The sequence below is a fragment of the Taurulus bubalis genome (genome assembly GCF_910589615.1).
Source record: "Taurulus bubalis genome assembly, chromosome: 1".
Lineage (NCBI taxonomy): Eukaryota > Metazoa > Chordata > Actinopteri > Perciformes > Cottidae > Taurulus > Taurulus bubalis.
Genome location: NC_136589.1, coordinates 18,808,124 through 18,833,123, shown reverse-complemented (window position 1 = coordinate 18,833,123; position 25,000 = coordinate 18,808,124). Strand labels below are relative to the sequence as shown.

At 41.1% G+C, this 25,000-nt stretch overlaps 1 protein-coding gene across 1 annotated transcript in view; it reads left to right on the top strand.

Annotated features, from left to right (window-relative positions):
• The window catches only part of mdga2a (MAM domain containing glycosylphosphatidylinositol anchor 2a), a gene marked incomplete at its 3' end in the record, with an annotated part of 99,827 nt that overhangs the window by 62,310 nt on the left and 12,517 nt on the right, over nucleotides 1-25,000 (top strand). The window contains exons 7-13 of the mRNA XM_079221208.1: nucleotides 3,687-4,001; nucleotides 4,582-4,896; nucleotides 10,984-11,256; nucleotides 18,819-18,967; nucleotides 20,393-20,570; nucleotides 22,332-22,352; nucleotides 22,450-22,605. Coding sequence (XP_079077334.1) covers nucleotides 3,687-4,001; nucleotides 4,582-4,896; nucleotides 10,984-11,256; nucleotides 18,819-18,967; nucleotides 20,393-20,570; nucleotides 22,332-22,352; nucleotides 22,450-22,605 — 1,407 coding nt within the window. The remainder of the gene's footprint in view (nucleotides 1-3,686; nucleotides 4,002-4,581; nucleotides 4,897-10,983; nucleotides 11,257-18,818; nucleotides 18,968-20,392; nucleotides 20,571-22,331; nucleotides 22,353-22,449; nucleotides 22,606-25,000) is intronic.

The window sequence follows — 25,000 nt, the reverse complement described above, 5'->3', positions numbered from 1 at the left end:
GTCTGATGGGTGTGCAAAGTTTGAAGAATGTAGGTTTATCCCAAGCACCTCTTTTCCCTGCGCATAGGTCGGGAATAATAATACTTAGCATTTCAATAGGTCCTCGATCTGACTACGTCAGTACTCGGGCCCTAATAATAATACTTAGCATTTCAATAGGTCCTTGATCTGACTACGTCAGTACTCGGGCCCTAATAATACTTAGCATTTCAATAGGTCCTCGATCTGACTACGTCAGTACTCGGGCCCTAATAATAATAATACTTAGCATTTCAATAGGTCCTTGATCTGACTACGTCAGTACTCGGGCCCTAATAATACTTAGCATTTCAATAGGTCCTCGATCTGACTACGTCAGTACTCGGGCCCTAATAATAATACTTAGCATTTCAATAGGTCCTCGATCTGACTACGTCAGTACTCGGGCCCTAATAATAATAATACTTAGCATTTCAATAGGTCCTCGATCTGACTACGTCAGTACTCGGGCCCTAATAAAGAAGACAATAACAATAGTTGGATTGCTGAAGCATTCCAACTAATAAAGAAGAGGATAACAATAGTTGGACTGCTGAAGCATTCCAACTAATAAAGAAGACAACAGCAATAGTTGGACTGCTGGATGCATTTCAACTAATAAATTGATTAAAGAAGACGATAACAATAGTTGGACTGCTGAAGCATTCCAACTAATAAGCCCGAGCAATACTATGAAGTGCGCTTTGCTATAGGGGTCTATGACCCCTGTAGCTGAAGCCACACTTAATAAGCTCGAGCAATACTATGAAGTGCGCTTTGCTATAGGGGTCTATGACCCCTGTAGCTGAAGCCACACTTAATTACATGAAAAGTGTGCTAGCTATCAAAAAATGCCCAATTGGGCAAATAAACTCCAGACTTTTGTCAACGTTTTAAACTTTAAATCATTTCTCTACGATAAATTATGGCGAGTCACTGTGGGCACAAAGATGTATGTTTTTTTGCTGTCTTCAGTCCGAAACCCCAGTCAATAATCATAGTCCCACAAAAACTTTGGCGCGTATCTCCTCCCACAGCGTTGCCAGTACATGCGTAAAAAATACATCAAAACGTGCGGCCTGATCGGGAATCGTGTGCTATAACTTTTCTAAGAGATTCGACCGGCCATTTTCCCAGAAAGTGCGAAAAATGGCGAGAAATTGTCCCATTCACTTGACTGGGGTTTCGGATTGAAGAGAGCAAAAAAACATACATCTTTGTGCCCACAGTGACTCGCCATAATTTATCGTAGAGAAATGATTTGAAGTTTAAAACGTTGACAAAAGTCTGGAGTTTATTTGCCCAATTGGGCATTTTTTGATAGCTAGCACAGTTTTCATGTAATTATTGTTCAAGTTTAGGAACATGTGGGAACCATTTCAGAGTTTACAATGGGTATGTATGGGGCAGGTTAGAGCTGTGATGTCATCGCTAGAGCACGAGGAGCTGTGTCCTAACAAACCTTTTTGTATTTTTATTTTGCCATTCACTCCACAATATTGACTTTTGAGGCATAATTTATATATGAAAACGTTGGAAATATTGTGCCGGTGGTACACATGCGTCGTGGAATCCAACAAATTTATACTGTTTTGTCAGCAAGCCTGAAAGCGACATGAAGACCGGCCAACTGCTCCATCAACCTCCATGTTAAATCGGACGACAATTTTCATGACGGAAACGTGAGCACTTTATAAACTGAAGTTACGCTATCATTTCTAAATCCTTACAAATATTTAAGTAGACGGAAACGTTTTCAGAAGTCTTGTGCTTCTCATGATTACGTTATTTTCGCGATGGGATTCACGGTTGTCTGTCAAATACAATAGTTTGAAAGGTTGTTTTCTCATTAAATCCACAGTCCAGTCTCCCGCTCTGTGACAGTGACACAGCTGTTTCAAGTCACCAATCAGGACTGCCACCATGGCAACCAGTGACACGGGCGCACACACGCAGGAGAACTGTCTGTCTACCTGTCTGTCTTTCTGTCTTCCCTTTCAACATAAAAGCCCCATGATTTAACTGTATCTTAACATAAAGCTCAAATGAGGATTATTGTATTAAATAGAAAATAAATACACAATTGTACACAATATTTTTTTATGTAATCACGTGATATGTTGCAGCAAAGTGCTGTCTAATTCATATTTACACCATCAAGCCCTCATAGCTAATGTTGGCATATCTGTATAATGTACCTCAATAACCTCAATAACACATCTCACTACCGGTTATGTATATATATATATATATATATATATATATATATATATATATATATATATATATATATTGCGACGTCTTACGGCAGTAGTAGCCACACTTTCAAAATTTCTTGTGAAATTTTCTAGTTTCTATTCCAACCTCATTAATAAAGTAATACTATGAACCGGGTTGTTTAAATCGTCTGCATGACGCAACACTGTAAGAAGACGGAAGAAGTATTTAAGATGATCTTTATTGTAGTCAGACTGACGTCACTAACATGCGCCTGCCGTTGCATGATAACTACGTTGCTTAGTGAAAGTGGAGTCAGATTTGCTAAACACCGCGGTTGTCTTGTCCTAACTCCTCATGAATCCTCCTTCCCATCTTTCCTTGACTCTGTGACGTTTTCCACAGAGGTCTAGGAAAAGTGGTTAGGGTTAGACGTTAGGAGGTCATTTTTTTACTATTCGACTGCAGCCCAGGTGCTTCCAGCCAATGAAGCCGTGTGATTGGCTTAGCTGAAGTCACGTGACCTCCGCTGAGAGCAGCAGCAGCTGGTCGCTTCAGATTAAACCCAACAAATGGTTTCCGGCATAATGAAGCTCCATTTGGACGGATTAGTTTCTGTAACGATTCATAGAAACAATAATGACCGGCTGCGGGGTCACTGGGCTCTGACCCGCCGGACCTGGCCCCTCTTTACAAACTTAAATATGTATTTATTCATTTTAGACTTTAGATCCAGATGTGACAACATAACATAAACATTTCTGAATCTGTACGACTCTGGAATCTTTCATGAAGCATGAAAGTCAGATTTATTTACAGCTGAGCTGCTGCTGCATCAATTCACTGAAAGAGAAGAACCTGTTGCTTCTAGCACCCCCTGTGGACTAAAGTGATAGTGTTGGTTCTGGTCCCCCGTGTCGACTAAAGTGGTAGTGTTGGTTATGGCGCCCCCTGTGGACTAAAGTGGTAGTGTTGGTTCTGGTACCCACTGTGGACTAAAGTGGTAGTGTTGGTTCTGGCGCCCCCTGTGGACTAAAGTGGTAGTGTTGGTTCTGGTACCCCCTGTGGTCTAAAGAGGTAGTGTTGGTTCTGGTGTCCCCTGTGGTCTAAAGAGGTAGTGTTGGTTCTGGCGCCCTCTGTGGACTAAAGTGGTAGTTTGGGTTTACTGCAGCAGGGTCTGATCTGGGTCTGTTCACGGTGGACTGGTCTATGCTGGAGGCCCCCGAGTCTGAGATGAAGGAGGTTCTGGTGAACCTGCATGATGTCATCTGGTTTCACCAGAACCCGACCCGGTGGCTCCGATTACTAACTCTGTATTTATCCTCTCAGTGAACTTTGTGAACATAAGGTCATGGCCTCTGTCTCTAGATTCAGGTTTCCATCTCTAGATTCAGGTCTTTGTCTCTAGATTCAGGTCTCAGGATTCAGATCTCCGTCTCTGCCCCCCTCAGGTCTCCGTAAAGGCCGGTTCTGGATCACGCCGGACCCGTATCACAACGACGACCACATCCAGATCGGCCGCGAGGTGAAGGTGAGCTGCCAGGTGGAGGCCACGCCCCCCGAGGAGCTGCAGTTCGATTGGCTGAAGAATGGCCGTCCAATCAGGAGCTCGGAGCGCATGGTGCTCACGCACAGCGGCGGCACCGCCCACCTGGACATCATCGACCTCAAGTTCACCGACTTCGGGACCTACACCTGCGTGGCCTCGCTCAGGGAGGGGGGCACGCCCGAGACCAGCATTGACGTCAACATCTCTTCCACCACAGGTGAGGTGCGGAGGTGAAGAGGAAGGAGAGGAGGAGAAGGAGAGAGGAAGAGGAGAAAGGAGAGGAGAGGAGGAGAAGGAGGAAGAGGAGAGAGAGGAAGAAGGAGAGGAGAAGGAGGAGAGAGGAGAGAGAGAAAAGGAGGAGGAGGAGAGAGAGGTAGAAGGAGTGGAGGGGAGGGGGATAGAGATGAGGAGGGCCAAAGACAGGAGGAGGAAGTGAGGAAGGAGGGGTAGAGAGAGGAGGGGAGGAACGAGAGAGGAGAGTACAAAGGAGAGGAAGAAGGAGAGAGGAGAAAGAGGAAGGAGAGGAGGAAGGAGAGGAGGAAGGATCATCCTCCACTAGTGTTTTTAAACGACGTTTCTATCATCACGTCTTGTTTTATATTTAATTAACATTTACTTTTCACTTAAATATAAGACTGTAATAATTACCAATGAATCTGATGTAAAGCAATAAATCCAGTTCTGAAACCACTGATTGGCTCACGACGGGTGGCTCCGCCCCCTCAGCTCCCGCCCTGCGCTCTCATTGGCTTCAGCTCATGTGGTCACACGTTTATCCCGCTGTGATCTGCCTGCAGTTCCCCCGGAGCTGTCCGTCCCCAGGGGGCGCTCTCACCTGGTGGCTCAGGAGGGCGACACCGTGGACCTGCAGTGTCTGGTCTCGGGGAAACCCAAGCCCATCCTCCTCTGGTCCCGGCTGGAGGAGAGCGGGGCGGCGGCAGCGCTGCCGGCTCTGATGCCGGACGGCTCGGAGCAGACGGAGAGCTACGACGGCGTCCTGAGGATCAACAACGTCACCAGAGAGACCAGCGGGACCTTCCGTTGCCGGACCAGCCAGTACAACGGATTCAATGTGAAGCCCAGGGAGGCGTTGATCCAGCTGGTGGTGCAGTGTGGGTAACACACCGGGGCCCTATGCTTCGTACCTGGTTTACTGAGTTAGCTGGATAATTTTCAGGATAAGATGACGCAGGTAGCAACATATCAAAATCCCTTAACCTGCTCCAGAGCAGGTTTAGTGAAATTCACTGGATAAGCTGGCCACTCCCACCGGACAAAATCATCACGACTTTCTGGACGCGACGTTATAAATTCTGCCGACAAAGAATCATTTATTTATGAGAGCTTCTCGAACCGCGGACATTGATCGCCACAGGCGCAGCCGATTGCCCGTCTCACAGTATGCAGACAGATCAGAAACTTATCAGAAACTTATGGATGTGTTGAAAGCACTCATAATGTACAACGTACATGAACATAAACACAACATACATAAACATAAACACAACGTACATGAACTTAAAGACAATGTACATAAACACAACGTACATGAACACAATGTACATAAACACAACGTACATAAACACAACGTACATTAACAAAACATACTTCAACACAACGTATATAAACACAACATACAAGAACACAACGTACATAAACTTAAACACAATGTACATGAACACAATGTACATGAACACAACGTACATGAACACAACGTACATAAACTTAAACACAACAAACATAAACTTAAAGACAATGTACATGAACACAACGTACATAAACACAACGTACATTAACAAAAAATACTTCAACACAACGTATATAAACACAACATACAAGAACACAACGTACATAAACTTAAACACAATGTACATGAACACAATATACATGAACACAACGTACATGAACACAACGTACATAACCACAATGTACATGAACTTAAACACAATGTGCGTAAACCTAAACACAACGTACATACACATAAAGACAATGTGCATAAACACAACGTACATGAACACAACATATATAAACTTAAACACAACGTACATAAACTTATACACAACATACATAAACACAAAATATTAAAACTTAAACACAACGTACATAAACACAACGTACATAAACACAATGTAAATAAACACAAACTACATAAACACAACATATAAAACACAAGGTACATAAACTTAAACACAATGTACATAAACACAACGTACATAAACACAACATAGATGAACACAACATACATAAACTTAAACACAATGTACATAAACACAAGGTACATAAACTTAAACACAATGTACATAAACACAATGTACATGAACACAACGTACATGAACACAACGTACATGAACTTAAACACAACAAACATGAACTTAAAGACAATGTACATGAACACAACGTACATAAACACAACGTACATTAACAAAACACACTTCAACACAGAGTATATAAACACAACATACAAGAACACAACGTACATAAACTTAAACACAATGTACATAAACACAATGTACATGAACACAATGTACATGAACACAATGTACATAACCACAATGTACATAAACTTAAACACAATGTACATAAACCTAAACACAACGTACATACACATAAAGACAATGTACATAAACACAACGTACATGAACACAACATATATAAACTTAAACACAACGTACATAAACTTATACACAACATACATAAACACAACATACATAAACGCAACGTACATAAACACAATGTAAATAAACACAAACTACATAAACACAACATATAAAACACAAGGTACATGAACTTAAACACAATGTACATAAACACAACATACATAAACACAACGCACACAAACACAACGAACGTAAACATAAACTCAATGTACATAAACACAAACACAACGTTCAGAAACACAACATACACGACCACAAACACAACCTACATATACATGAACACAAACATAACGTACATAAACACAACATACATGAACATAAACACAATGTACATACACACAAACACATCGTACATAAACACAACATACATAAACAAAACGTACATAAACACAACATACATAAACAAAACGTACATAACACAACATACATAAACACAACATACATAAACACAACATACATAAACGTACATAAACACAACATACATAAACACAAATACAACGTACATAAACATAAACACAACGTACATAAATCAAACACAACGTACATGAACACAAACACAACGTATATAAACACAACATACATATAAACACAAACCAGTGGCGGGCCGTGCATTTTGGACCTAGGCCGGTAGTGCTGTCTGATATTGTTTACATAAATACGCGCATGATAGGATGCTGCGTCATTAATGGACAATGCATGTAGTTCACATCAACAAGAACCAGTCACGCTTAGTTATGTAGCCGAGGGTTTGTCTTGTGCCTATACTACACTTTATTAATAAAACAACAACACGATGCTGCGTAGTTTGCACAAGACCGCAACCACTTTTATTCCTTCCGTTTTTCCCTTCACAATAAAAGCCCCGGAAGCATACATTAGGGCCCTATTTCACTTACCTGGCTCAACAAAGTCAAGCAAATATCCTATTATCCAGCTTAAATTAGCGAGATGATTGACGTCAGGCTAACTCGGTTTCTCCACGGAAGATCCGTGCTCAAACGGTCTCGTTGATTCTAACCAGACGTCAGTCATCTGGATAAATGCGCTTGCCCGCTCTTCTTCAGAAGGGATAATAATCGAGCACTGACACCACGATGTACAATGCCAAATAAACTCTTTTTATTTCTCTACTGAGACGCGGGAGATGATCATGAAGGCATATGAGGAATTCATTACCTTAATCATTCACAGCAAACGCGTTGCGAATATTCGCAACGCGTTTGCAACGTTGTTGGTGTGAACACAGCTTAACACCGCCCCCACTGTGAGACATAAGCGTCGCAAATATATCAGACAAGTTAAATGCGTCAGTGTTGGGAAAATGTATCGGCTAATTTTAAGTGCTTCATCACCCAAATCAATCAGATTATATTTATTTAAATGTATCTGCTGGCAGTAGTATACGAATGAATATATACTTATGATGATATATGTACTGTTTGTGCATATGTATCATGTACTATATATGTGTATATACATGTATGTGTAGATTACCATATAACTAGGAGTTTGAATATGTGTATGGGCAGATCAGTATGTATGTATTATTCATAATCAGAAATTCAATCAGTTGAAGCAGTGAAAAGAAATTGTGTATGATTCTCTGTATTCTTATCACGATCACCTTAATCATGTTCTACAATAATAATATGTATGGTGTACCAATAACACTGTCATATAATTATGAGTGCTTTCAACACATCCATAAGTTTCTTAAGTGCTAAATAAAGTTAAGAACAGCGCGGCATGCAGCGGGTGATAGTCTATACAGTCTGTGAGACGGGCAATCCACTGCGCCTGTCGTAATCAATGTCCGCGGCTCGAGGAGCTCTCGTAAATAAATGATTTCTTGTCCTTCATCAATGAGGAAGGGAGCTGACTTTTTTTGTCCGGTGGGACTGGCCAGCTTATCCAGTGAATTTCAGTAGTCCTGCCCGGGAGCAGGTTTAAATGTTTGGCTGTGTTGCTATGGTGATTTATCTAAGCTTGCTTCGAGAAACCAAAAATCCTGACCTACGTCATTTTATCCTGAAAATTAGCCCGCTAACTCAATAAGCCAGGTACGAGAAATAGGGCCCAGAACATTGCTCCTTGAGAGCTGTTCAAGTTCTCAATATAATAGCTTACAGTTATAACAAAGCAGGTCTAGCAGCGTGCACTCTCCCAACACCTCCACAGCGCGAGCTAGCGGTGCGAGCTAAGCTAGCTCTGTGAAGGTGGGAGCCAGCGGAGAGCAAACACAAAAAACTGAAAAAGCAGTTCACTCACCAGGTGCTGTTCACTTAATAAAGAGTAAAGTCCCTCCGCCTCTCGTTGTTAACACAGTTCAATGACGTGGTTGTTCAGTTCATCTGTGTGCTTCAGTGAGGATGTCACTGCCAAACATGCCCATAATAACCCTCCGTGAGAAAGCCGTTCTCAGTAAATCCGCCACTAAGTCTGTTTCTCCTCCTCCTTCAGCCATTGAGTGTTAAAACAAGTAAAACACTAAACATGTCATAACTTCTCTTGTGTTTCAGCCTGAATTATTCTAGCTCCTACTGAGCTTTGCTGCAAGGTTGACACCCGTGTTGACACACTGACCAATCACAGTGCATGTTAATGGTCATGCTGAGCCACTGGCCAATCACACGTCCACGCCATTTCGCAGGCTGAACGCAGTGCAGCAGGCTGAAGGCAGCGCAACAGAGGAAGAAAATAAGCTGATATGTTGTGTATTTGTGAAAAACAATTAAATTATAAAATAGCTATAACTTGTGATTCTGTTTAGGCCAGCAGTGAAGGCTTAGCAGGCCCTGACGGCCCACCACTGTCATAAACACAAACACAACTACATAAACATAAACACAACGTACATAAACACACATCATTCCCATAACGCGGGCTCATTAATATGCTAATCGCGTACACATGAAGCTTTCAGATAAAAGCTTACGACCGTTACAGATGTTTTGGGTTTTACTTTGACAATAATCCCTCGCGGCCTGTTGGGTTTTTACTGGATTACGGGACGCCGGTGACGGGATGCTGACAAGCGCACAATGCCTCTGACGCGCATCCTCCTTGTCGCTTCAGAAAAGGTGGCTTCAGAGCAGAGAACAGGCGGAGGAGGAGGCGCACAGAGGCTGTTATGTGGATCCTCCTGAGGTGGTCGATGAACAAGGGTTAGCCAGAGAGCTGAGGTGTGAGGGCCGTGAGCTGAGTGAACGCACGTCTAAAGGACTAAAGGATCGTTGTTTCCCCATCAGGGGTTACGAGGACATCAGTAATGTGTGTAATGGATCCTTTAGACCAGTTCTGGGGTTTAAACACACGTCCTCAGGCTGACGTGTGTCTGCACAGTGGACACAAGGAGATCACCGCCGGTCAAAGTTAGCAGTGTTGCAGTATTTGTCTGAAACTAGCTGACTGTGTTTTAACTGGAAAGTGTTCTGTTATGTAGAACAGACACAAAAATAATATTAATAAATCAAACGGATTCAGTAATGTAGTTTTCAGACAAAACATGAAGGCCACATGTTTTTTTGGAGGTTGATGAATATGTTTTCCCTCTCTGGTTGTTATGTTTTCATCATCAGAACTAATATCAGAAACTACCCACCAGAGAGGACATTAATCTGTGAAGTGACACCTGAAACGTGGCAGAAATCCTCAGAGGAAGTTCTGCCGGAGGGATATAAAACGACAGATCCGGCGCTGCCTTTGTGCCCCTTAGCTCCGGTCGGACTTTACACATTTCAAACACTTTAAGAGCTTTATGGTTATTTTAGAAGCTTCATTAAAAAAAGTGAGAGAGCAGGAAGTGACGCGCAGCAGCCATTAAATCTAGTTGCATTCAGTCTGGAGTTATTCTGACGTATTATTTATTTTATCACTTTAATACAGCCACTATTAAACTGAAGTTTCAGGTCAGTTCAGGTTAAGTTAAAACACACTTAAAGGGATTACACATCAAATGTTTTAACATGATTTGGATTTTAAACTTTACAGAAAGAAGAGATTGATGTCTGTAATATTTAATATAAAGAATTCAGATCAGGAGAACATCTCTGGTTCTTTAAAGTGAAGCGAAAGCTGCATTATCTCTAATGACCACCAGGGGGTGACTCCTCTGGTTGTATAGAAGTATATGCTTCATGTGTTAAAGCTGCATTCTCTCTCCTGACCACCAGGGAGTGACTCCTCTGGTTGTATAGAAGGCTACATAAATTACTTCTCTCTTGATGTATTCCCTCAGTAAACATTAGTTTATGTCTCAATCAATAGTTTCAAGTCTTCTTCAACACAGCATGATGTTCATTTAGTAAATGATGGTCATTTAGAGTCAAACAGACCATAAAGCAAAGGATGCTCTAGGGGGCTTCAAGGTGATTGACAGGTCTTTGTGGACCATGAACCAACTATACAACCAGAGAAGTCACCCCCTGATGGACATCAGAGAGAATGCAGCCGGAGGTTGCCGCCTGATCTGGACTCAAAATGACGATTGTTGATATTCTTGGTGCTGTGTCGTCTCAAACTTCCTGTCTCGGCCTTCAACAGTCCCGCCCACCGTGGAGCCGGTGTACACAGAGGTCCGTCAGGCTCTCAGCCGGGCATTTAGCCTAACCTGCCGCCTGCTGCAAGCTCACCCGGCGCGCCTCCTGCGATACGAGTGGAAGCTGGGCTCCCGCCTCCTCACCGTCGGGCAGTTCAGCGACCAGCAGGATGACACCAGCTACCTGGTGAAAGCTCTGAACCGGGAAGGATACGGCGAGTACACCTGTGACATCACCAACGAGGCCGGGGCGGGGCGCTGCACCTTCCTGGTCACAGGTGAGTGACTGGTGCATGATGGGACATGGTTTTATGCTTGAAGATGTGAACAGGTTGGGTATCCTGTTTCTGAACAAGACTCTGTTCTCTGAGTTGTAGCTGGTGGATTTGGACCTCGTTTAAATTAACTGAAGACTCGACTTGGACTCTATAATAGTTTGAGCCTTCATTTGGACTCCCAGTCCCGGTCTGCTAGTCTCTCAGTGAAGCCCCGGTAGGAAGAAGACCTGAGGTCTGCTGGGACCGCTGAGCCGTTTCCAAAGTGTTTACATCTGGAGGACGATGAACACGATGAGTAATTAGAGTTCATCTTCATCATGTGTTGGCAGACTGAAGCAGAGAATCACAGAGTTTCCTTGGGGGACTTGAACGTGTCATGAATGATAACAACCTGCAGCTTTAGGAAACCTTCAAATTCTGTAAAACGTCTGAAGTGACAACAAAGACATTAGTGAAGATTAGAACCCGTTGCTCAGGTATCACTTCAAGTGTTTCATCATGAATATGAAGTCTTCATCTTTGATTTTTGCACTCCTGCTGCAAATCATTGTCTCTCAATGCTCTCTGCATAAGTTAAAGGGTTTGTATTCCTTAATAGGGACTTGTGGAATATTCTTTTAAAGTTCCATCAGGCTCCATCAACTGTATACCTCTGGAGGAGGTGCTGGTATTGAGTAGATCTCTAGAGGAGGCCGCCAAAAACTTTCCGTTTTTCACCTGAGGGTCGCGGGACCGCATAGGTCAGGGGTTCTTCACCTTTTTGACCTCGGGGCCCAACTTTTCAAGTACAAAGTGCCCCGGGGCCCATTCAAATATTAACACTGTATTGGTTTATTAACTAATTGATCTCACTCTTGGTTTGATTTGTATTCAATAACTAACTCAAATCTACCTACAGTTTAACAAGCAAAAACCTTGTCAAATAAATTGCATGATACAGTGTGATCATCACAAAGACATTTATTGATCATGTGTATGTAAACTTGCAAAGACAACAAGTCATGGAACAAATCAAGCTAATACAATGACTAATTCAAAGGCTCAAATCAGGCGTATTAACACAAAAATAACAAATTATTTGATTTTTCAACAAAAACATGGGAGACTCAAGAAAACGGAGGGAAAAAAATGAAATTTGATAAATACATAATGTGGTAATGAAATAAATACACTACACAACTATTAGGAAAGTAGTTTTTTGGAGGATTAATTGTATTATTGAACAACTACAGTGCTCTCGGTTAATCCAACATGTTAATAAACCTTAAATGTTTAAGACAGTAAAAGTGAGGTTTTTACTTTCTTAAGAGAATATCTGTGTGTTCACAATTATTGGGCAACTATTAGTGTGCAGACAAGTGTGCACACAATTCAAAATAATACATTTCAAATGAAATAAACTGTAAATAACATTTAGATAAAGTGCAAATTAAAATATAGCTTTATAATCTGTGAATGATATGGTTCAGCAGTCTTCATGTTTGCAGAACCAGAAGTTGCTCTTCATATCTGTGACAGCTGGCTTTCACAGCACATTTGGAGTTGCCAGTCAGTGACACGACAGACCTTTTCTGCATCTGTAGTACACTGTCATTTATCTGGAAAAATCCCACTGGCTTTCCCACGAGCGTTGGATGTTTGGTCTCTAGATATAGCTGTGAAGCCAGTGCTGCGTTAGCTAGCGAGGCTAGCGTTAGCTAGCGTTAGCCCACACTCCACACAGGTTCAGGGCTCCGCCTTGTTACCTTCGTTCACAAAGCCCTATTTCGTATATACTTGCACAAACATTTAGACGTTTGGGAGGGGGTGTTCGGCAGCACTTTCGTCTTTATGTTTTCGCTTTAAATACTTCTCTTCTATATAACTTTCGCTACAGGCTAGCTAGCTGCTGGCTGAGTTTCTTCTTCTGCATTTTAGAGCTTGTAAAATAACTGACTGACGCATTACCGCCACCAAGTGGTGGGAAGCTATATTGTAACTGAGCGTCTCATGGACAACAGTAAAAACTTTGCTGTCTTCAATTCACAATTCCCACCGGTAAAAACGGAAAGTTTTTGGCGGCCCTCTAGGTGGCGCTCACAGCCCAATGGTTGACCGCGGCCCTATGGTTAAGAATCACTGGCATAGGTTATGAATTGAAGACACCAGAGATATTACTGCCCTGAGCCCAGTGTGTCTAGTGTGGGCTAACGCTAGCCTATTTACAGTTTATTTCATTTGAAAATTATTATTTTCAATTGTGTGCACACTTGTCTGCACACTAATAATTGCCCAATAATTGTGAACAATTGCATTCTCCTAAGAAAGTAAAAACCTCACTTTTACTGTGAGGTTTAAGGTTTATTAACATTGTGGATTAACACTTTGGGGGCAGATGTTTACGTTTTTAATAAAAATCATATCTTCGCGATAATACGTCACAGAGATATGGTTTCAAATCTGGCGGATATGGTTTCCACTTCCGCGTCTGAGCATCTAAACATGGACGTGCAAAGCTTCACTGTGAGTCAGAAGATGCCAAGCAAAGAGTCCTGAGCAAAGCTATGTTGGAGAGGACGGATGGCGTAGCTTCAGTGCCTGAAGGATTCGCTAACAAGGACCTAGCGGGAGCTAACAGGACAGATAGCTGGCTACAGCGTTTCTGTGAGACTGAACGGTGCGTAATCAACTGTTGTCCCTATCACCGTTAACTTTCTTTCAGTGAACTTAGTATGACTAGTAGTGTTAGATCTCCATTATGTGTTTGTAAGACCATAACTAGCGTTAGTTTGTTGATGATAGCTTAGCAATGTTAGCACGTAACTAGATCCTGCAGTTTTGAATGTCCTCTTACGTGTATACGACTGACTGGTGCATAATTAACTTGTGTCACTATCACCTGTTAATGCGTACTAATTATTGGATGCCTGGTGTAGCGTCCGGAAGAACTCAGTCAAACAACTTCTCTCGTTCTCGGAATTTATTTTCCTTGATCACAAGTAAGGTAACACATGCTGCAATCACGATAGCAGGGAGTCGTCCAGTCAACACGCAGGTTGACCGTCCAAAAACGCATCGAACAGCCGGAAGGTCGGCTCCTTAATACACAGTTTTCCGTCATGAACATCTAACATTTCTATTGGCTCTAACAATTCTAAGAGGAGGAGAATCGTGTCCTCATCTTTTCTCACAAGACTGGAACGTGCAACGACCAGTCTGCTTCTCTAATGTCAATATACTGATAAACAGGTGTGAGTGTTGTAGTGCAACACGTGGAACCTTGAGGAACGTTTCTCACAGAAACTTCTCACAGACAGTATCTGTTAAACTGACCTTGCACAACCTGAACTCTAATAGACATACGAATAATGAAATGCAGAATATCTACAGAATATAACGATTTATATTATCAATCCCCCTTTTTACATAATTTATTATGTAAACTAGACAATAATATAAATCTACAAGAATGGGCTATATCAGTTCATAACTATGTGTGTGTTACTTAACAGAGTGGAAATCTCTAAACAGACACAACAGCACACCTATGTTATAGCAAACAATTTAAACTAATATATTCAATCACAGTTATGCTATCAACAATCAGGAACCAATTGTTGATTTAATTGATCCTTCTACCTGTAAACATTGATTGGATTATTTATTCTTTATTACACCACATCTAGGAAAAAACTGTAATAACCTAGATTATAAGCATTATTACACAGAAGAATCACTTTACTATCCCTCCCCCTTTCATCCGTAGGAGGAAACCAGTCAGCATAGTGTTGCAATAATCACTCAAACTATGAACATTTAATTCCTCCTTTGTTTTACATCCTCTTAATTAACAACTAATTTGAATACTTTGATATTCATATTATTTAATGTTTCCCCCAAAATTAGGAATTCTATAAAGAGATATAAAATGTTCTAAAACGTTTTTATTATGTCTATATTATATTGTATCTAAATGTTGCATTTATTTGCTTTGATGACACCCTTAATGACCAGTTGAAATCTTAATGACCAGTTGAACAAAAACAATTATAATCTGTATTGAACAAGTATTTAGATTTAATCTCTCTTTTATCACTTCGCCTTTTGCTGTCTTTTAGAGTGCCGTTTACTAAAAGAACTATACAAAATGTGGATCTATCTTTATAATAACCTACATATACCTATTCTTACAATGCCCTATATATACATATTCCCCCTTTTACAATTTACTTTGCAATTGTCTGGTCCTTGCATTCATCATTATTAAAACCGGACCAGAAGAGGCTCATCTCTTCACTCTGGGGTCGCCAATCTCTGGAAATACGTCACATCATCCTCTGTAGGCCTGATGTCAGAAAGCAGAGTCAGCGTGTGCAGCCAGCCAGTCGTGTCCTTTCACTCCATTCCTAGGTCTCATGCTAAGGAAAGATGCAGGAACTCCATTCCTAGGCCTCATACCAAGGAAACATGCAGCAACTCCACCTCAAACAAATAATATTGTCTGGAAGACAGAAACAGCGGCAGTATTCTTGGTCCAATATCATTATCTAATATAGTCATTTTCTAAAACCTTAATTTGTATTCAAATCTATCTTGTATGTGGTTGTATAGCGGGTTTGCCTAATTTCTAATGTGTGTATTGTATGCACATGTTTGTCAAATCAGAATTTGTTCACCTTCTGTGCTGAGGTGTCCGTCAAATGGTCCTTCTCTAGGGTCCGCCCCGTCGCCCCACTCCTCTCAGCCGGATCCTCCCACTACTTTCTGCTTCCTCTCTCCACATTCTATATGCCCTCCAGTCCGCTTTAAACGGCACAAAGTTCTTTATTTCTTTCTTAGACTTCCACTCATGTTCTACCGCTTCGTCTTTCTCTCTCTGATCCAAACACGCTCGGAGTTGCTCCAATTGTTAAAGGCTGAAACTGCCCTTCTCCGGGAACCCCATTTTCACCCATTCACTCAATTGGTTCACAGTGTGTCTGTCCTTCTCCCACATATATTGTATCACCGGAGATAAGACTTTATAAACATGCACACTCCCAGGCTGAAAAAGCTGCACAGGCTTACTTTGACTTTTTACCTATACTCTTCTTTTTTTTCTTCTTTTTTTTTTTTCTTTTTTAAGACTTACTTTATCCTTATTTACCTGGAGTCTTAGATTAAAAGGGATATGTCAATCATAAGTATGTGAGTGGGTCGTCAGTCCACTGAATAATCTATTCACTGCAGCGCACAAAACTACTATTTATCGTGTTCGAGGTCATTCAAATGACTTATCTTGCCTCTGGAATATTTCAATTCACAGCTGCACACAAACCTGGCACATCTTAAAAACAACCCCGACACTTCAATCTAATTTTAGTATTAACTTGCCCAATGCCCATTAAATTCCCCGTATATGATCAATAATTTCATCAATTCCTTTTTCCCCGAATATAATTTTTGCTTTATTTACAAAGTAATTTCAAGATGCTCTTGATTCCTTCTCTTTTTTTAATTCTGTTTCCGGTCTCGCTTTTCCTGTTATGCTAGGAGGATAGGATACTGCTCTCTTTTTCCCTGTATTTCTCCAAAGTGTACCCACACCGTTAACTTTATTTCAGTGAACATAGTACGACTAGTAGTGTTGGACCTCCTCTATGTGTTTGTACCGTGAGTAGCATTAGTTTGTTGACAATAGCTTAGCAACCTTTGCACGTAACTAGATCCTGCAGTTTTGAATGTCCTCTTACGTGTCTACGACTGAATGGTGCATAATCAACTTGTGTCACTATCACCATTAACTTTCTTTCAGTGAACATAGTACGACTAGTAGTGTTGAACCTCCATTATGTGTTTGTAAGACAGTAACTAGCGTTAGTTTGTTGGCGATAGCTTAGCAACGTTTGCACGCAGCTAGCTCCTGCAGTGTTAGATGTCGTCTTACGTGTCTACGACTGAACGGTGCAGCCACAGAGCACATCCCCACCATATAATAATAAATTTGGTTTTAGAAATTTATTTACACACATCTTTCATTTTATTCATATATTTCACTGCTTTTGTGAACCTAAGAAATATGGTAAACCAATTTCCATCAACAAAACCGTTCTACCACCTGAGTAAAGTTATGTTTTCACAAGAGATATGAAGAATTTCCAAAATCTAGATTACATTTTTCAGCTTTAGAGTCATATTCTCTCTTTACACTTGTGCCTTGGGGCAGTGGTGCTTCATTATATAGATAGCTGAGATTGTTCTGTAATTTTTGATATACAACACATGAGTATGTATCATATGCAGGTGACTTTAAAAAGGGGAATTAAAAAATTATGTAAAATTGAGAAAATGACCACAGACCCCAGAGCGTTAACCAAGAGCAGTGTTGTTGTTCAGTAATACAATTAATCCTCAAAAAAACTACTTTTCTAATAACTGTGCACAGTGTATTTCTTTCATTACCACATGATGTATTTATCAAATTTCTATTTTTTTCTTAGTTTTTTTGAGGGTCCCCCTTGTTTTTGTAGAAAAATCTAATAATTAGTTATTTTTGTGTTAATACGGCTGATTTGAGCCTTTAAATTAGTTATTGTATTAGCTTGATTTGTTCCATGACTTTTTTCCAGGTTTTTCCTTGTTAAACTGTAGGTAGATTTGATTTAGTTATTGAATACAAGTCAAACCAAGATTGAGATCAATTAGTTAATAAACCAATACAATGTTAATATTTAAATGGGCACTTTGTACTTGAAAAGTTAGGCCCAGAGGTCAAAAAGGTTAAGAACCCCTGCTCTAGAGCAAGTGCTGTTATTGAGTAGACCTCTAGAGGAGGTCCTTGTATTGATCAGACCTCTAGAGGAGGTCCTGGTATTGAGTAGACACTGTGCTTCATCCTACAAACACATGAAGCTCAAAGAACATGTGCGTCGTATCTTTACTCTGTGGACACGAAGAGCTCATCCTCATCTCTCATGTTGGTCTCTGAGCTTTCAGACGCCTCACAGGAAGTCTACCTCCTCTCCCTGTGAAGCCGGCGGTGGCGGCGCGTTCTGCAGATAGCAGCAGAAAGCAGTCAAAGAGGAGAAGTTGTAAGCTTGGGATGGAGAGCTGAGGGGAAATGACGGCGATTGTGTCGGCTTGTCGTCGTTGAGGTGGAGTTTGTGTTGTTGAGCAGGTCTGAACACCCCGGCGGCGTCTGAAACCTCGCTCATCCGGCAGCAGCCATTGAGACGGCAGCACAGCTTTAGGGACTAAAGTTCATGAAGTCCGTCTCTGAGTTTATTCTTCATGTTTCCATCAGATTCACAGCCCTGATGTTCACACTGAGAGGACCTCCGTTACCTTGGCGTCAACTTCCTGTTTCTGTGCCTTGTTTCCTGGAGGAAGTCCTCAAAGTCACTTCAATGCTCTTCAGCACAAACACCGCTTCAGTTCATTTAGGCTGCTGTGCTGGTCCAGTATCTGGTCCAGTATTCTCAGGAGGTTTAGCTCTGGTTTGGTCCAGCATCTGGTCCAGTATCTTCACAAAACCCTGATTGGATGCTAGTCGGTAAAATGTACCTTGGGAGTCCTAGTGTGACCTCTAACCCTGGTTCTCTCAGGGAAGGCCTTTGCTCCAGAGTTCTACTACGACACGCTCAGCGCTCTGTGGCAGAACCGGCCGCGGGTCTACGGCTTCAAGCTGCAGTGGACCCAGATGGAGCCCAACGCCGTGGACCGGATCCTGGCCTACCGCCTGGGCATCCGACAGGTCAGTTATTATTATTATTATTATTATGATCAAACCTCACGTTTGGACCAGAGCCTTCATGTTGTTCCTTCATCTTCATCATCATCATACTATGGTTGTCTCACTGGTATAAATGGTCCCCCAGTTTGTTTGTTTGTTTGTTTGCACAGGGAATTTCAGCTTCTCCCCTCTAGACGGAGGCATTTAGTACCACGGTGCAGAACAAAGAGTTATAAAAACAGCTTTGTTCCAGCAGCCATCACGCAGGTGAACAAATTATAATTATAACAGCACTGATCTGGAGCTTTGAGTACTTTAATCATGTTTGTCTGGTTGTCTGTGTTTGTTGTAATGTATGTCGAGACAGATGCCTCATTTTCTACTGTTTTCGACTGCAAACCAAGTCTACCTACGGTTACTAATAAAGTAACCAAACAAAATATAAATATTATATATACATAGATGCATACTCATATTTCCTAGATACACACACACACACACATATACACACATATATATATATAAAAATGCATAATCATATTTCCTATCTACATGATATAAGTATAAAATGAAACGCTGGGCGTGATGCTGAGTCTGAACCTGCAGCATCAGTCTGGCTATAGAGAATAAGGAGCAAGAGGAGGAGGAAGAGGAGGGCTTGTTGCCATGGCAACCTGCCTGTCTTTTCATTCATACAGAGCTGAGTGCTGCAGAGAGAGAAAGAGAGGAAGAGAGAGAGGGGAGGAAGAGAGAAAGAGAGACGAAGCAAGAGAGGAAGAGCTGATTGGACATAAAATTATAAAAGGAAGACGACAATGATGATGCAGAGAGACTGGAGAGAAAAATAAGGACAACAACAAGTTTGGAGGAGGAGAGGGGGAGGAAGAGGAGAGGAGGAATGGGGGAGGAAGAAGAGGTGTTGAAAAGAGTATGAAGTCACAGAGTGAAGTTGATTGATCGTCTGTTTTGATGCATAAAGAAGTTGAACTGTTGTGGCGAGGGGGAGTTTACACATTCTCCCTGTGTCAGCATGGGTTCCCTCCACGTTCTCCCTGTGTCAGTGTGGGTTCCCTTCGGGTGCTCTGGTTTCCCCCCAAATCTAAAGAAATGCAAAATTCTCAAAATATGATCTTTTCCCTCCGTGGTCATTCAATATAATTGTTTCTGTTATTTTTATCCGTGGAAATAAAAACTTTTCATTTCAGACCATTCAACACATGAATATCAACTGTGTCGTCAAATTAACAGAGTAAAATGAGTTCCTTTTGACATTATGAGAATTAATACAAATATTGTGTAATGTAAATGTTGTCAGTGTTTAAATCTGATCTAGATAACATTGTGGGGATTGTGCTCGTATGTGAGAACAAAGGGCAGGTCCCCACAAGGTCAACCTGAAGGTGAAAGGTCAATGCAGCGCCCTCATAGCGTGTGTCTGTGTGTCAGATGAGTCAGTCTCGCTGGTGGGAGCAGGAGATCCCCATGGAGACCACCGTCCAAAAGGGGGAGCTTTTGACCTACAACCTGACGGAGCTCATCAAGCCGGAGTCCTACCTGGTCCGCCTCACGCCCATCACCCGCTACGGCGAGGGGGATGCCACTGAACGCATCATCAAGTACAGCGGTATGTTGTGGTTCGTTTGGTTTTATACACACCGGAAAGCAACACAGAGGAATTCAATATGTACATCATAATAATAATTATAATGATAAATACGTTGGTGAACGACAGCAGCTCACCGCGAACATGCTAGCACTAATTAGCTACTCTATTTTATTATTCCAGTTATTAAGCTTGCAACATACATACATATATATATACATATACATATACATATATATATATATATATATATATATATATATATATATATATATATATATATATATCTATATATACACACACACACATATACATATACATATACATATATATATATACATATACATATATATATATACATATACATACATATATATATATATATACACACACATATATATACACACATATACACACATATATATATACACACATATACATACATATATATATATATATATATATATATATATATATATATATATATATATATATATATATATATATATATATACATATACATATACATACACATACACACACACACTTTATGAGTTAACATGGAGGAAGTGTTTAAAACAACAGATCAGATCTTATTAATATCTGATCAAATTTAAAAAGAAGAAATTTGAAATCAATATTTTAAACAAAGTCCTGCGAAATATTTATAGTCTGTTCACTAATAATTTATACAGACTTGTTTTATGATCTGTTTATTTCATGCCGTCTTCTGCACAATAAAAAAACAATGAAACTAAAACGCTGGTAAAACAAGAGAACAAAAAGAAACAAGCCATCACTTAGGAATCCTGACGGGAATACAAATAAAAATCACAACTGCAGAGAAACATCAAATAAAAACTACACAAACCCACAAGAACAGAAAGACAGAGTCCTGATGCCGGGTTTGACAGACTGTGTGTGTGTGTGTGTGTGTGTGTGTGTGTGTGTGTGTGTGTGTGTGTGTGTGTGTGCGTGTGCATGCGCGAGTTAGTTTAAACTCCATCGCTGGTTTCGTACCAGGAACAAAAGACTTACAATACTTATAAAATATAGTCAGAGAGGAGCTGCACATGTTTTATTAGTGTTCTTGTAAAAAAATATACACAATATCATCAACTCTTTGAGAAGCTTTTTGGGAAACAAGGCCGGGGGTAAGGCCATTCTCAATCCTGGACCAGGATTGAGAATGGTCCTGATCTAAACCACGGTCCCCACAATGATATACAAACACACACACACACACACACACACACACACACACACACACACACACACACACACACACACACACACACACACACACACACACACACACACACACAGCACCCAAAGCTCATCAATTAGTGCCGGTTGATAACGAGCACAAGCTTGTTGACGCAGCAGCTGTTCACACAGCCAGTTTCCAACAGCTGCACCGTGTGTGTGTGTGTGTGTGTGTGTGTGTGTGTGTGTGTGTGTGTGTGTGTGTGTGTGTGTGTAACATGTGGTGTAATTACCCTTTCGCTCTGAAAATCAAATTAGGAAACAGCTGATTGTGTCAAACCCGCTGCTGGTTTGTCTTCATTTTCTGTTTCAAGTCCCGATCAAACGGAATAGAGCGTCTTGATCTTCTTGTTCTGTGACGTATTGACACATGAAGCTTAGACTTCTATACAACCAGAGAGCAGACGACCTGTACGGACGCAAATATAAAATGCACAACTATTTATTTGTATTTGGTTGTTTCGTAGAATAACAATAAATGCCCTTTGATCTAACTTCTTGTCTCTTGTCCTTCAGCTCCTGTTAACCCACATCTCAGTAAGTCCCTGAACGTCATCCATGTGTTCATACCTTAAAAAGGTATTCAGATAACTGTAATGTGTGTGTCTGTGTGTGTGTGTCTGTGTGTCTTCAGGGGAGTTCCAGTGTGGCTTCGAGGACGAGGCGTTGTGTTTGTTTTCTCAGGACAAAACGGACAAGTTCGACTGGACGCATCACAGCGCGGCCACACGGGACACCAAATACACCCCGAACACCGGTCCAAGCACCGACCACAGCGGCTCCAAGCAGGGTACACACACATACATTGTTTTTACACCACCTGTTTATCCGTCAGCGTTAGAGGGGCTGGTAGGAGTCAGGCCAACAGTGATTTAATGCTAAGCTAAGCTAGCCGTCTGCTGGCTGTAGCATCATATATAATGGACAGACTTCTCTGTTCCTTGCGTCAGATGAAGTCAGATGAAGTTTAACAGGAAACACATCAACAGCTGATGTCTCGGTCTCTGTCAGCTCTGAAGTAGAACGGAGGATTAAAACTGACACTCATCGGCATCGAACCGATCAGGACGGGCGACGCCCACTCTGAACCCCGTGAGAAGCTGAAAATAACGAGGGGCAGTGAAGCAGCCGAAGGAGTCGTCAGCTGACTGAATGAGAGCAGTTTGAGCTTCTCCTGGGAAAGGTTCAGAGAAGAAACACGTCTGCAGGACGCGTCAGGAAGAAGAGGAAGATGTGAAGAAGAGGAAGAAGATGTAACGAAGAGGAAGATATGAAGAAGAGGAAGATGTCTAGAAGAGGAAGATGTCAAAAAGAGGAAGATATGAAGAAGCTGCGTTACGAAGTTGCGTTACGAAGTTGCGTTACGAAGTTGCGTTACGAAGTTGCGTTACGAAGTTGCGTTACGAAGTTGCGTTACGAAGTTGCGTTACCAATTAGTTTTGTTCATTTCACAACATAAGTTGTGTGTTTTTGCCAGCGAGATACCAGACTTTGGTTTGCAGACACGTGCAAAGGCAACATTCTGACGACTGGGTTGTTTCTGGAGCGGAAAAGATGATAATATTCAACTTTACTGTCAGTCATTAAATAACTCAGCAGGCAGAGAGAAGCTCTGCTAACAAGCTTCTCATCCTTGATGTCTCAACATCGTCTAAAAGTGAGTTTGGCTTTGCTCCTCCTGAACAGACAGAAGTTATCGGGAAGAAGCAGCAAACACAAACAGACGTCAACACTGACTCTGGATCTGTTTGGAGGCGTAATGAGCCGACCTGTCAAACTGTCCGCTGCGTCTTCAGTTAGAAGAACATAACTTTAACATCCGCCCCGGAGCTAAAACAGTTTGCAGGACCGAGTTGACAGTTTTGTTTGTTAATTTATTTATTCCCGTTTGACAGCTGGAATTATTTCAGATAGTAAAAACGTTCAAGCTAAACAGTGTTCTTTCTGGAGCCTCAAGATAGATGTTCAACACTGATGAAGGAAGACATTTTACTTTAGGTTAGGTACTATATTACTATATAACAGTATAAAGTATAACTATATAACAGTGTAGTGGCCATTTGTCCTGTGAATAAAAGAAAATAAATATGAATCAAAGAAAATAAATTAGAATCAAAAAGCGACTGATGCACCGTAATTTTTGAAGCAGGCCCCGCCCCCAAAGGGTTAAGCACGGTGGAACCAGTTTTGGTTCCAGACTTTTTTTTCTGTTTGAGTCATCGTAGGAACCCCAAATTAATTCCAATACTTGTGTTTATTGTATGTATTTGTTCAGCAAAGTTTTGGGGAAAAAAATGTATATCTGCAAAAAAAAACACTTTTAAAAGATATTTTCAGATAACATGAGCAAGATTTCCCAAAAATGCCTCCTTGAGCGGTCACCAAGTTTTTCAAACTGTATCATGGTGCCCTAATAACAGCCCACATACTAATAAGACAGCTTTTTGGAAAGATTAGGACCTAGAGAATCGGAATCTGCTACAAAACTCATAGTAGAACACAGCATTTGGGTGTTTAAAGGAGTTTAAAAAAACTGTGTCGTTCGGTTCAAACATTTTGTTTACGTAAATACTTAAACTTAACGATTACTTGAATTGTGTTTCACACCAGATGTATCTTCTCACAAGGGTTGCAGTTGTATTGCAGGGTTGTATTGTAGCAATTTAAATGAAGTTAAACAACGATGTGGTTCCGGAGATAATATGTTGTTTTTGTCTAATAATAGCCGCAAGGGGATTTTTGTTTTTAAACAAAAAGGGCACATGCACGGTTTGTTATTACTCACAAATCCAAGGAGAATTATCCTTCTTCTCAGTCACAAACGTCCATCTCCTGAATCACATAAATCAGCTAAGCACCCAGTCCATATGCTGATTCATGGTGCTTTAGCAATAGCTTTTCTTAACTGGTTTTACATGCAGAGCTAACAGTATGAAAGCAAAGCTAACCATAGTATGCTAATGCTAATCACTAATGCTATTCGCGATTAGCAACACAACATTGTTTTACAATATAAAAGTTAGTCAAAGTATAGAAAATACTAAACAACTTGTATTTACTTCGTGTAGATCACATAAGTGCAAACCATGGGATAACTGGTCGTCAGCCATTAAGTTATGAACATTATGTTCTCATACAACAATTCCAGGTTCACTCAACTGTGGTCATTAGCTTCTGCCGTCCAC